Source organism: Salvelinus alpinus, chromosome 1 (genome assembly GCF_045679555.1).
Source record: "Salvelinus alpinus chromosome 1, SLU_Salpinus.1, whole genome shotgun sequence".
NCBI lineage: Eukaryota > Metazoa > Chordata > Actinopteri > Salmoniformes > Salmonidae > Salvelinus > Salvelinus alpinus.
In genome coordinates, this window is record NC_092086.1 from 75,381,715 (window position 1) to 75,395,547 (window position 13,833).

General features: G+C 46.2%; 1 protein-coding gene across 1 annotated transcript; it reads left to right on the top strand.

Annotated features, from left to right (window-relative positions):
• Nucleotides 1-5,139: 5,139 nt before the first annotated feature.
• LOC139530349 (delta-like protein B) lies at nt 5,140-11,954 on the top strand. The gene is made up of 7 exons (XM_071326662.1): nt 5,140-5,382; nt 5,482-5,721; nt 5,831-5,888; nt 6,009-6,266; nt 7,061-7,422; nt 7,772-7,988; nt 10,439-11,954. Exons 1-7 carry the CDS (start codon nt 5,332-5,334, stop codon nt 11,158-11,160), a joined length of 1,908 nt encoding a protein of 635 aa, XP_071182763.1. The 5' UTR covers nt 5,140-5,331; the 3' UTR covers nt 11,161-11,954.
• The last annotated feature ends 1,879 nt before the right edge of the window (nt 11,955-13,833 follow it).

Below are 13,833 nucleotides of genomic sequence, written 5' to 3' on the forward strand. Positions count from 1 at the left end.
GGGCAGACACTGTGTTATGCGGAAAAGCGCACGGTGTTTCCTGTACGTGTGCTTAGCCCGGTGCGGTACATTCCAGCTCCACGTATCGGCCGGGCTAGAGTGGGCATCGAGCCAGGTGCCATGAAGCCGGCTCAACACATCTGGTCTCCAGTGCATCTCCTCGGGCTGGTGTACATGGCACCAGCCTTACGTAGGGTGTCCCCGGTTCGCCAGCACAGCCCAGTGCGGGTTATTCCACCTCCCCGCACTGGTCGGGCTACGGGGAGCATTCAACCAGGTAAGGTTGGGCAGGCTCGGTGCTCAAGGGAGCCAGTACACCTTCACGGTCCGGTCTATCCGGCGCCACCTCCCCGCCCCATCCCAGTACCACCAGTGCCTACACCACGCACCAGGCTTCCAGTGCGTCTCCAGAGCCCTGTTCCTCCTCCACGCACTCTCCCTGTGGTGCGTGTCTCCAGCCCAGTACCTCCAGTTCCGGCACCACGCACCAAGCCTCCTGTGCGTCTCCAGAGCCCTGTACGCACTGTTCCTTCTCCCCGCACTCGCCCTGAGGTGCGTGCCCTCAGCCCGGTACCACCAGTGCCGATACCACGCACCAGGCCTATAGTGCGCCTCGAGAGTCCAGTGTGCCCTGTTCCTGCTCCCCGCACTAGCCTTGAGGTGCGTGTCTCCAGTCCGGTACCACCAGTTCCGGCACCACGCACCAGGCCTACTGTGCACCTCAGCAGGTCAGAGTCGGCCGTCTGCCCAACGCCGCCTGCACTGCTCGTCTGCCCAGCGCCGCCTGCGCTGCCCGTCTGCCCAGCGACGTCTGAGCTGCCTGCCTGCCCAGCGCCATCTGAGCCATCCGTCTGCCCAGCGCCATCTGAGCCATCCGTCTGCCCAGCGCCATCTGAGCCATCCGTCTGCCCAGCGCCATCTGAGCCGCCCGTCTGTCCCGAGCCGTTAGAGCCGTCTGTCAGTCAGGAGCCGCCAGAGCCGCCAGCCAGTCAGGAGCCGCCAGAGCCGCCAGCCAGTCAGGAGCCGCCAGAGCCGCCAGCCAGTCAGGAGCCGCCAGAGCCGCCCGCCAGTCAGGAGCCGCCAGAGCCGCCCGCCAGTCAGGAGCCGCCAGAGCCGCCCGCCAGTCAGGAGCCGCCAGAGCCGCCCGCCAGTCAGGAGCCGCCAGAGCCGCCCGCCAGTCAGGAGCTGCCAGAGCTGCCTGCCAGTCATGAGCTGCCTGCCAGTCATGAGCTGCCCTCCAGTCATAAGCTGCCCTCCAGTCATGAGCTGCCCTCCAGTCATGAGCTGCCCTCCAGTCATGAGCTGCCCCTCAGCCCGGAGCTGCCCCTCAGCCCGGAGCTGCCCCTCAGCCCGGAGCTGCCCCTCAGTCCGGAGCTGCCATTAGTCCGGAGCTGCCATTAGTCCGGAGCTGCCCTTCAGTCCAGAGCTGACCCTCAGCCCGGAGCTGCCCCTCAGCCCGGAGCTGCCCCTCAGCCCGGAGCTGCCCTTCAGTCCAGAGCTGCCCTTCAGTCCGGGGCTGCCCCTCAGTCCGGAGCTGCCCCTCAGTCCAGAGCTGCCATTAGTCCGGAGCTGCCCTTCAGTCCAGAGCTGCCTCTCTGTCCGGAGCTGCCCTTCAGTCCGGAGCTGCCCCTCTGTCCTGAGCTACCTCTCTGTCCTGAGCTACCTCTCTGTCCTGAGCTACCTCTCTGTTCTGAGCTGTCTCCTCAATCTAGTGGGGACCTTGGTGAAGATTCCTAGGCCAAGGTCGGGGGCGAGGGTCGCCACTCAAAGGACGCTAAGGAGGGGGACAAAGACAATGGTGGAGTGGTGGCCTCGTCCTGCGAGGCCACCTTAACAATTGCAAAAGTGTTTTCTAATGATCAATTAGCCTTTTAAAATTATAATCTTGGATTAGCTAACACAACGTGCCATTGGAACACAGGAGTGATGGTTGCTGATTGTCACGTTCTGACCATAGTTCTTATGTGTTTTGCTTGTGTTGGTCAGGACGGGAGCTGGGTGGGCATTCTATGTTGTATGTCTTGTTTGTCCGTTTCTATGTTTGGCCTAATATGGTTCTCAATCAGAGGCAGATGTTTTGTGTTGTCTCTGATTGGGAATCATATATAGGTGGCTTGTTTTGTGTTGGGGATTGTGGGTGGTTGTTTCCTGTCTCTGTGTTTTCTCTGCACCAGCTAGGACTGTATCGGTTTGCCACATTTTGTTATTTTGTATTTGTTAAGTGTTCACGTTTATCATTCTGTATTAAACATGTTGAACACGAGCTACGCTGCGTCTTGGTCCGATCCCTGCTATAGGCTGCCGTTACACTGATAATGGGCCTCTGTACGCCTATGTAGATATTGAATAAAAAAATCAGCCGTTTCCAGCTACGATAGTCATTTACAACATCAACAATGTCTACACTGTATTTCTGATCAATTTTATGTCATTTTAATGGACAAAAAAAATGCTTTTCTTTCAAAAACAAGGACATTTCTAAGTGACCCCAAACTTTTGAACGGTAGTGTATATATATTTTTGTGTAATTTTTTTTATTGTTTGACATAAAATGGGGCGGCAGGTAGCCTAGTGGTTAGAGCATTGGACTAGTAACCGAAAAGTTGCACGATCGAATCCCCGAGCTGACAAGGTAAAAATCTGTCGTTCTGCCCCTGAACAAGGCAGTTAACCCACTGTTCCTAAGCCGTCATTGAAAATATGAATTTGTTCTTAACTGACCTGCCTAGTTCAATAAAGGTAAAATAAAAAAAATCATGTAAATACACCATGCAAATCAGCTCCAAGTGATTTTAATTTTGGAAATCTGTTCCAAACTATTCCCATGCATAATAAATAGATATACACTGAGTAAATCAAACATTAGGAAAACCTTCCTACTATTGAGTTGCACAATGTTGACTCCAATGCTTTCGAACAGTTGTGTCAAGTTTACTTGGTGTCCTTTACATTTTACATATTTCAGTTGAACATTTCTCTATATTTCTTTGTCATTGAGGACTTCTTTCATTATGCTCTACTTGTGACTTATTTGTGCGCAACTTCATGGAATTACTTGATTTACTGTTGTAGCAGAGAAGTGTGCCAGGAATGATGTGTGGGTCAGTGACGGCACGCGCCCCTCACTCATTAGAATATCAATGCACGAACGACAAGCAGTGGTGGCCCTTCCCCTCTAAATCTCTCTCTCACACCAGCTCACACACACACACTTTCGCGTGAAGCACTTTTTTTTCAAGTGGTGTTGCTTGATAGAAAGTTTTGTTCTCAATCATTAGGAGACTTCAACATCTCTTCGCACTTTAAAACCATGAATAATGAGTCTACTCTGCGTAAAACGGCAGTGCACTCAGCAGGCTACCCATATTGTTAAGACTTGATTGGTTGGATATTTTATAGTAATATTTTAAATTGACTGTAGTCCAATATCCAATAGTAATTGTTTGGGTTATTAGAGTTAATTTTAATAATACAGGAAAGGCATATGATCTGAAAGTGGTCAAAGATCTTAAAGTGCATGGTGTAAAGTAGCCTAGTCCTATAACTAAACTACTTCTAGATAGCACCTTTTTTTTTCTAAAAGTGTATAGGCTATAATGGCAATAAGCACGACAGATGCTGGAAACACCCCTGTTGATGCCCCCTAAATCAATATGCATTAAGAAAGTTGTGTGCAGTTGGGAAGGACAGTTTGAGAAAACAATAGTGTGTGGGGACACCGCACGGTAGATCATGTGCCATTGATTACCATACAGCTGTTCACACAAAGGCAAAAACTCTAGCCTGCTGCAGGGTCCAGAGAGAGTGCCCCTCCCCCGTCTCAACCTCAACAATAGACCCCCGAATATCCCCGAAGCGCGCAATGAAAGGTCTCATCCATAACCTGCCCGCACGCGTCTGAGCAATTACAATTTTGTGACTGAAGAAAGGGCGGATCATGCTATTCTTCCCTACTTCCTTCAGATCGATATTTACCACACATTAATTAATACTGAACAATGAATTGATACTGAACAATATATGTTCTTATGCCAAACTTTTGTGAAAACAACTTATTTGGAACAGAATTGAAAGGACTAAGATGAGGTGATATCGAATAGTAGCCTAGGTTATAGCCACTCATAACCCAAATGTTTATTATCATGTGATGCTGTCTAACACTTAATTTACCATCATTGTGCCGGTAGGCTAAAGTGCTTAAATTAACAACTTTTTTTCTGTTACATGATTCCAGTAGGTATAGATACTGTAGAGCTGTTAGGCTGCGAAGCCTATTCATTATACTGGTTGAAAATCGTATGCTTTTGTAGGCCTATATTATTATTTGTCTGATTGAAGTTGAATAATTAAATATGTAGTTTTCGATGCTTGTGTCACACATTTCCTAGCTCGACTCCAAAATCGTGGACATTTGGCTAGTTAGTTGTATTTATGTTTTATTTGTTTATTTAACCTTTATTTAACTAGGCAAGTCACATTCTACATTCTTATTTACAATGATCGTCTATCAAAAGGCAAAAGGCCTCCTGTGGGGACCGGGCTGGGATTAAAAAATAAAAACAATAATATAAATATATGACAAAACACACATCACGACAAGAGACACAACACAACACTACACAAAGAGAGACCTAAGACAACAACATAGGAAGGCAGAAACAAATGACAACACAGCATGGTAGCAAAACAGCATAACAACATGGTAGCAACACAACATGGTAGCAGCACAAAACATGGTACAAACATTATTGGGCACAGACAACAGCACAAAGAGCAAGAAGGTAGAGACAACAATACATCACACAAAGCAGCCACAACTGTCAGTAAGAGTGTCCATGATTGAGTCTTTGAATGAAGAGATTGAAATAAAACTGTCCCGTTTGAGTGTTTGTCGCAGCTTGTTGCAGCTGTATAACTGTATAAAATGTGTATTGTGCCAATCACACTTCCAATATGATTATGCTCTAAGTATAGGCCTTATGTTATTTTTGCTGATAAATTTAATCAGCACCAAATCCACACACATGATCCGACGCGTCGTGGTTGTCCCTTGGGTCTTACCGTGCTCCGCCTCCTGACGCGTGACAGGGCGCATCAGGGGTATAAAATTCATTCACTCTCATTAACCACCAGAACCAAAACAAGTGAAGACCAGCACATAGGGAAGAGCGAGGACTGCTATACCTTTTCATACTAATTTTATGGTGTGACTGCAAGGATTTTTTTCTATCCGGGTTTTTGGGAATACGCGCCTGTCACATTTCTATTGGACACAACAAATGCAAACACCTGCGAATTGTTGTATAGCTACCAACCAAACACCTGGCGGAAATGGCCTCGCTACCTCTTAGATGTGTCTTTGCTTTGGCTGTAGTGCAAGTGGTAAGTACGAAGTGTAACCTAACAATAAGGAACCATTCAATATTGCCGTGCTTTATGCACAGCATATCTCTAATGTCCAATTCGCTCTTCTCTTGGCAGGTATCATCTTCTGGTGTGTTCGAGTTGAAAGTCCATTCGTTCAACACTGCTCAGCGCATATGCAGAAGGCATAGGGACTGTCACATATTTTTCAGAATTTGTCTCAAACACTCAGAGGATGTCATCCATGCGGAGCCACCATGCACTTTTGGAACAGGACACACCAACGTCATCCGCGCAGATCAGACCTCAATTTCCAGCAGCGCTCCTATTAGAATACCGTTCCATTTTAAGTGGCCGGTAAATAATATTATATTCATAAATACTAATGTTAGACAAGGAAATATAAATGTTATGTTACTCTATCATTCTTGCATAAACGTTTTAATCCAGGATTTACCTCTTACAGGGAACATTTTCGCTGATCATTGAAGCATGGAACGCAGAAATCCCTACAGAATACACAGGTAAGGTGTTGTTGCAGTAGGCTTATTATAGCATTTTTTTAAACAGCCTACCTGTTACTTAAAAAAAATTCTGTATGCCAATATGCTACTACAATACTATTTTTTCCCTTATTTTTTCAGACAACCAAAACAACCTGGTCAGTCGCTTGGCTACCAGAAGAAGACTGGCCATAGGCGAGGACTGGTCTCAAGACGTCCACTTCGGAGAGCAGAGCGAGCTGCGCTACTCCTATCACGCATTCTGTGACGAGTACTACTTTGGCGACAGCTGCGCGGAATACTGCAGACCCCGCGACGACACTCTGGGCCACTACACCTGTGACGTGGAGGGGAACAAACAATGTCTGGAGGGCTGGAAGGGCAACTACTGTTCTGATCGTAAGTTCAATCTACTTGGTTAACGTCAATGACTTTAGGCTACATTACTGTCCAGACTCAGATTCTGTCAATCAGGTTGTCTCAGTCTGCACTGTATAGGCCTATTGGAAATAGACTGCACAGTGCACACAATGATTAATTGATAAATGAGGCAAATGCTATTTTTTGCATTCTCCTTAGTGAAAACAATTAATGCTCTTTGAAGGTGTCACAAGGGCAGTATATAGACCTGAATGATTGGTGGCAATAATTTGTACATACAGGCCTACACATAATTACACCAACAATTAAGCATGTGCAACACATTTTAATTGTACATTTTATGAAAATGTTTGTGCCAAGTTAATTCTAAAGTAAGATTACTCTTCTGCCTCAAGGATTTCAATTTAATCTCATAACCAGCCACTGTACTATTTTAGACAGGCATAATTGCATGAGCCTTAAGTATCTACTTTTATCTCAGAAAGCCTCCTGTTGTGTTGCTTTATAGACTTTATAGTAAGGAAGGCTTGTGGAGTTCGATCTGCCCTTTGTTCCCCTATAACAAAGGGAGAAAGAAACATGACTCACCAGGGACACATGTTGGAGATGCTGTGTGTGTGGCAGAGGGCGAAAAGAAGGTCCTGGCTTCTGTTCCTACGGTGGAGTGCTCACCAGCTGCTTGGTTTAATACTTAACAAACAGTTGGGAGGGCCGGCAGTGGGGGGGCTCAGACAGAGTTGGGGGGGGAATGCGTGCCCGCCCAATCTGCCCATTCATTGTAATCACACCCTCTTCCCCCCTCCTCCCACCAGCCATCTGTTCGGCAGACTGCAGCGCGAGGCATGGCTACTGTGAGGCCCCTGGGGACTGCAAGTGCAGAATGGGTTGGCAGGGGCCCTCGTGCAACGAGTGTGTGCGCTACCCGGGCTGCCTCCATGGCACCTGCGTCCAGCCATGGCAGTGTGACTGCAAGGAGGGCTGGGGCGGCCTCTTCTGCGACCAGGACCTCAACTACTGCACCAACCATCGGCCATGTGCCAACGGTGCCACCTGTACCAACACAGGCCAGGGAAGCTACACCTGCATCTGCCGCCCGGGCTACGGTGGCACCAACTGTGAGCTGGAGACCAACGAGTGCGACAGCAACCCCTGCAAGAACGGAGGCAGCTGCAATGTGAGTAATATTACAGCTTACAGGGGTAGTAGGGGGTAGTTAAATATTGGCTCAGATTTTTGGGTGTTAATTAAACAATATTTTTAGAGTTATTTTGGCATTCCATGTTATTGTTTTTTTTCCTTAATTGTCCATTTGAAGGTAAAATGTTAATGTGCCCAAGGTACAAACGCAGTGTAACATAACACAGTAAAACATGTTTAAATTAGACACAATGTCAGAAACATGATCAGTAATCATGGTTCATCTATGGATTGTAAAAAGCCAAAGCTCAGTCAAGGTGTCTGTCTAACGACAATTCTCTCGACATTATCAAAAATACTCCAATGACAATCATCTCTCTCTTTAGGACCTGGAGAACGACTACTCGTGCACCTGCCCCCAGGGCTTCTATGGGAAGAACTGTGAGATCATCGCCATGACATGTGCCGATGGGCCCTGTTTCAATGGAGGCACCTGCATGGAGATGCTGACGGGGGGCTATACTTGCCGTTGCCCTCCCACCTACACTGGCTCCAACTGCGAGAAGAAACTGGACCGTTGCAGCAACAGCCCCTGTCTGAATGGTGAGTGACTGCAGTGGATCAAGCTCAAATTTAAGTTTATAGTTTATTTCCAAGTAGTTGGAATTCTTTGTTGGAGCACTCTCACATATAGTACAGTACATAGACATGTACAGTAAAAATAAAAATAAATATGTTTTCAGTCATACAGTATGTTGAAGTCGGATGTTTACATGCACCTTAGCCAAATACAATAAACTCAGTTTTTCACAATTCCTGACATTTAATCTGAGTAAAAATTCCTGTCTTAGGTCAGTTAGGAGCACCACTTTATTTTAAGAATGTAAATGTCAGAATAATAATAGAGAATTATTTATTTCAGCTTTTATTTATTTCATCACATTCCTAGTGGGTCAGAAGTTTACATACACTCAATTAGTATTTGGTAGCATTGCCTTTTACATTTTTTAACTTGGGTCAAATGTTTTGGGCAGCCTTCCACAAGCTTCCCACAATAAGTTGGGTGAATTTTGGCCTATTCCTCCTGACAGAGCTGGTGTAACTGAGTCAGGTTTGTAGGCCTCCTTGCTCGCACACGCTTTTTCAGTTCTGCCCACACATTTTCTATAAGACTGAGGTCAAGGCTTTGTGATGGCCACTCCAATACCTTGACTTTGATGTCCTTAAGCCATTTTGCCACAACTTTGTAAGTATGCTTGGTGTCATTGTCCATTTGGAAGACCGATTTGCATGGGTAATTTTCCTGCCTCATGATGCCATCTTTTGAAGTGCACCAGTCCCTCCTGCAGCAAAGCACCCGCACAACATGATGCTGCCACCCCCATGCTTCACGGTTGGGATGGTGTTCAACGGCTTGCAAGCCTCCCCCTTTTTCCTCCGAACATAACGATGGTCATTATGGCCAAACGGTTCTATTTTTGTTTCATCAGACCAGAGGACATTTCTCCAAAAAGTACAATCTTTGTCCCCATGTGCAGTTGCAAACCGTAGTCTGGCTTTTATGGCGGTTTTGGAGCAGTGGCTTCTTCCTTGCTGAGCAGCCTTTCAAGTTATGCTGATATAGGACTCGTTTTACTGTGGATATAGATACTTTTGTACCTGTTTCCTCCAGCATCTTCACAAGGTCCTTTGCGGCTGTTCTGAGATTGATTTGAACTTTTCCCACCACAGTACGTTCATCTCTAGGAGACAGAACGCGTCTCCTTCTTGAGCGGTTTGATGACTGCGTGGTCCCATGGTGTTTATACTTGCGCACTATTGTTTGTACAGATGAACGTGGTACCTTCAGGCATTTGGAATTTTCTCGCAAGGATGAAGCAGACTTGTGGAGGTCTACAATGTTTTTTCTGAGGTCTTTGCTGATTTCTTTTGATTTTCCCATGATGTCAAGCAAAGAAACACTGAGTTTGAAGGTAGGCCTTGAAATACATCCACAGGTACCCCTCCAATTGACTCAAATGATTGTCAATGAGCCTATCAGAAGCTTCTAAAGCCATGACATAATTCTCTGGAATTTTCAAAGCTGTTTAAAGGCACAGTCAACTTAGTGTATGTAAACTTCTGACCAACGAATTGTGAAATAATCTAAACAAGTCTAAACAATTGTTGGAAAAATTACTTGTCATGCACAAAGTAGATGTCCTAACCGACTTGTCAAAACTATAGTTTGTTTACAAGAAATTTGTGGAGTGGTTGAAACACTTAGGTTGGAGTCATTAAAACTTGTTTATGTAAACTTCCAAAAGTAGGAGAAAAACAGCAGCCAGGTTGCTTGGTTTAAAAGGAGGATTGTACTCTGGTTTAAGCTATTCTTGAACCTGGTAGTGGAGGTCTTGATGCTCCTGTAACCCGCCCAGATGGTAGCTGGGAGAATAGTGCACTCGCAGGGTGGCTGGGGTCTTTTGGGCCCTAGTAAGGGATCTGTCTGCATTGATGTACTCGCTGAGGGTAGTGCCAATGATTCTTTCTACAGTGTGTGCTACCCTCTGAAAACGTTTGCAGTCTTGTGCATTGGTGTTACCATACCACACATTGATGGATCCAGTCAGGATGCTCTCTACTGAGTGCCTGTACTCATGCTAAACTTCTTCAGTAGCCTCAGGAAATAGAGCCGCTGCTGTACCATTCTGATCACAGCGTTTGTTGGCTGGCCATATCAGATCGAATGAGATGGTTATGCCAAGGCATTTGAAACGGTCCACCAGCTCCCCCAAAAAGTGGAAACAGGTGAAAGTGGATGGAGAGGATCTTGCCTTAGTTCTGGCAACACCTAGTGGTTGAAGTACGCACCTGCACTTGCTTGAAGTACTTGATAATGAAGTACTTCACTTGGCTGATAGAACAATGAATTAATACATGTTTTCAGGGTATATCAATTCATGATGTCATGAAGTGCCAACAGTGTGTGATCCCATGTATCACATCTTGCGCTACTTCAGAATGTGGTAGGCTGCAGTGTACTAATTGGCGCCGTGTGAAATGTTGTCTTCTAGGTGGTGAGTGTCTAGACCTGGGTCAAAGCGTGCTGTGCCGCTGCCACTCTGGCTTTACCGGCGCCAACTGCCAGTTCAACATCGACGACTGTGCTTCAGCGCCGTGCCAGAACGCTGGCACCTGCCAGGACGGTGTGGACGACTACACCTGCTCATGCACACTGGGCTACGCCGGCAAGAACTGTAGCCTGCGCTCAGATGCCTGCGGCCGCGGTGCCAGCGCCCAGCCCTGCCAGAATGGCGGCACCTGCTTCACCCACTTCACGGGGCCCGTGTGCCAGTGCCCGCCGGGTTTCATGGGACCCAGCTGCGAGTTCACGCTGCAGCCCAGCTTCCATCCTGCCCCCCGACTGACCAATAAACCTTCCTCCACCGCCCTCACAGCCTCCTGCGTCCTGGCGTTACTCGCCCTTGGCCTGGCGACGGGCATTGTGGTGCTGCGGCGGCGCCGGCTGAGTGGCAGGAAGCAGCTGAACGACACGGCGGTGTTCAACGACCTGAAGACGGGGATCAACCGCTTCCCCAGCGAGAGAGAGGCTTTCATGGCTGCTAGTGGCCTGTTCAAGATCAGCAACAGCGACCCGCGCCTCAGCATGGCATCACTTGCATCACTTAGACCCACAGACGACAGGACGGGCCGGGGACTTGGGGGGGAGCGCCACTCATTCTCCCCTGGACAGGACTACCTCTGGAGGGGGGACAGCGGGGCTGGGCTGAGATGAGCCACTGGCCTGGACCCAAGATGGACAGAAAAAGGAGACTGAACAGCCAAACACCTGGGGAGGGAGAGACAAACTGTGAGGAAGAACAAGGGATCGTTAGCACTTATTTTTCTCTCTTTTTGAAATGTTAAGTGAATGAAGAAAAAGACAAACTGCTTGAATGGTTGGAAATTATTCCCCTCATTCTGAAAATGTTTGTTACACATTTTGACAACAAAGAAAAAATATGTTGGAAAACAACCTTGTGTCATGAAGAACAGTAAATGACCTCTTGAAGTATGGGAACTTTAGGAAATCTCCTCAGAGAAAGGTCTTCCATGTCAAATAACCCAAAGAGATGACTACCAATACCACATAACTACATACGATGGACACTGACCTATCATTGCACTTCCTCCAACACAGTGATATTGACCAAATGACTCTGGAAGAACCATTTAAACCAAATACAGGCAGACCTGATTCTCTGACCTGTACCTTTTTGGAAGACAATAGACTGTTATCAATGACCTTCAAGGAGATGAATATATTTGCTGTATTGACTTTTCCCACTGTTTTTGTTTGTTAGCTCATTTCACCAGAACTCTGATATTAGCAATTCCAAAAGATAAAACATATATATTTTTCATTTTAAAATTAACTATTATTTTGTCAACATACCATTTCCTAAGAAGAAACTATCAGTCGTTATACCATCATTTTATTTATGTTATTTATTAAACTCAGCAAAAAAAGAAACGTCCCTTTTTCAGGACCTTGTCTTTCAAAGATAATTAGTAAAAATCCAAATAACTTCACAGCTCTTCATTGTAAAGGGTTTAAACACTGTTTCCCATGCCTGTTCAATGAACCATAAACAATTAATGAACATACACCTGTGGAACGGTCGTTACGACGCTTACAGAAGGTAGGCAATTAAGGTCACAGTTATGAAAACTTAAGACACTAAAGAGGCCTTTCTACTGACTCTGGAAAAACAGCAAAAGAAAGATGCCCAGGGTCCCTGCTCATCTGCGTGAACATGCCTTAGATGTGCTGCAAGGAGGCATGAGGACTGCAGATGTGGCCAGGGCAATAAATTGCAATGTCCTTACTGTGAGACGCCTAAGACAGCGCTACAGGGAGACAGGACGGCCAGCTGATCGTCCTCGCAGTGGCATACCACGTGTAACAACACCTGCGCAGGGTTGGTACATCCGAACATCACACCTGCTGGACGGTTACAGGATGGCAACAACAACTGCCAGAATTACACCAGGAATGCACAATCCCTCCATCAGTGCTCAGACTGTGCAATAGACAGAGAGGCAGGTATGAGGGCTTGTAGGCCTGTTGTAAGGCAGGTCCTCACCAGACATCACCGGCAACAATGTCGCCTGTAGGCACAAACCCACCTTGGGCACGTCTGGGACCTGTTGGTTCGGAGGGTGAGGGCTAGGGCGATTTCCCCCCAGAAATGTCCGGGAACTTGCAGGTGCCTTGGAAGAATGGGGAACATCTCACAGCAAGAACGGGCAAATCTGGTGCAGTCCATGAGGAGGAGATGCACTGCAGTACTAAATGCAGCTGGTGGCCACACCAGATACTGACTGTTACTTTTGATTTTGACCCCCCCCCCCCCTTTGTTCAGGGCCACATTGTTCCATTTCTGTTAGTCATATGTCTGTGGAACTTGTTCAGTTTGTCTCAGTTGTTGAATCTTATGTTCATACAAATATTTACACGTTAAGTTTGCTGACAATAAACACAGTTGACAGTGAGAGGACGTTTCTTTTTTTTGCTGAGTTTATATGTAAAATGTTTTCCTTTTGTCACAAATTCAGAGATATATTTATGTGCTCCTAAATAAACAACTTGTTCTACATCTTTGTTATTCTGTGTATTCTAAATACACCAGGAATATTCCGGGGAAATTATTTATGACCTGAAATCAATGAACATGTGACTTTGATACCATAGGCGGAAATCCCAGGGGGGACGGGGGGACACGACCCCCCCCATCCTGGGAAAAATATGATTTGTCCCCCCCAATCTATCACTGTAAACATAGCTATGTAATTTCAATAATATTAATAATACGCAATGAAAGCAGTTGTGCTGATTATAGACACTTAATAGCGCCTTTTTAAGTTTCAAAAGATTGCGACCACCCCGCCCTTTGCCTCACAATGGTTTGATCCACTGCCAGTTCTTTAGCTGGCAAGGTAATAGAGGGTTCGTATCTACTGTCCGAAAGGCACATGTACGTAACTGACGTGAGGTTAATCCAGTCAATCGCGCCATAGCAATGTTTAAATGTTTATGTTGGCAGGGTTCACACACTAGCTGAATTTGCAGAGCTAGCGCGCAAACTAAAGCAAACATTAACAAGCTAGCTAGTACCTATTCCATTAATGTGGCGTCGTCAAAGATGGAATCTTTGCTATCGTCAGTTTATTCCAAGATCAGCATGCAGCTGTAGTGCTTCAAAGTCCCTGTGATAAGGTTAGCGATAAACTGAAGTCCAAACTGAACAGAACTACACTCTCTTATACCATTGTCTTAAATATATTTAATGGTCTCGTTGCAAAAGCTAAATTGTCGCTAGTGAACTTTTTACAATTTATTTTATTTCCCCCTTTTCTTTTGTTGATTATAGCAAACACCACAGAAACGGAATTGGTGCTCGCTAGC

What these genes read in the sequence shown, in the direction of transcription:
- LOC139530349 (XM_071326662.1), top strand. Translation starts at nt 5,332, where the DNA reads ATGGCCTCGCTACCTCTTAGATGTGTCTTTGCTTTGGCTGTAGTGCAA. An exon ending in GGGCAACTACTGTTCTGATC is followed by an intron (nt 6,267 to 7,060) that starts GTAAGTTCAATC and finishes TCCTCCCACCAG; the next exon opens with CCATCTGTTCGGCAGACTGC. An exon ending in AGAACGGAGGCAGCTGCAAT is followed by an intron (nt 7,423 to 7,771) that starts GTGAGTAATATT and finishes CTCTCTCTTTAG; the next exon opens with GACCTGGAGAACGACTACTC.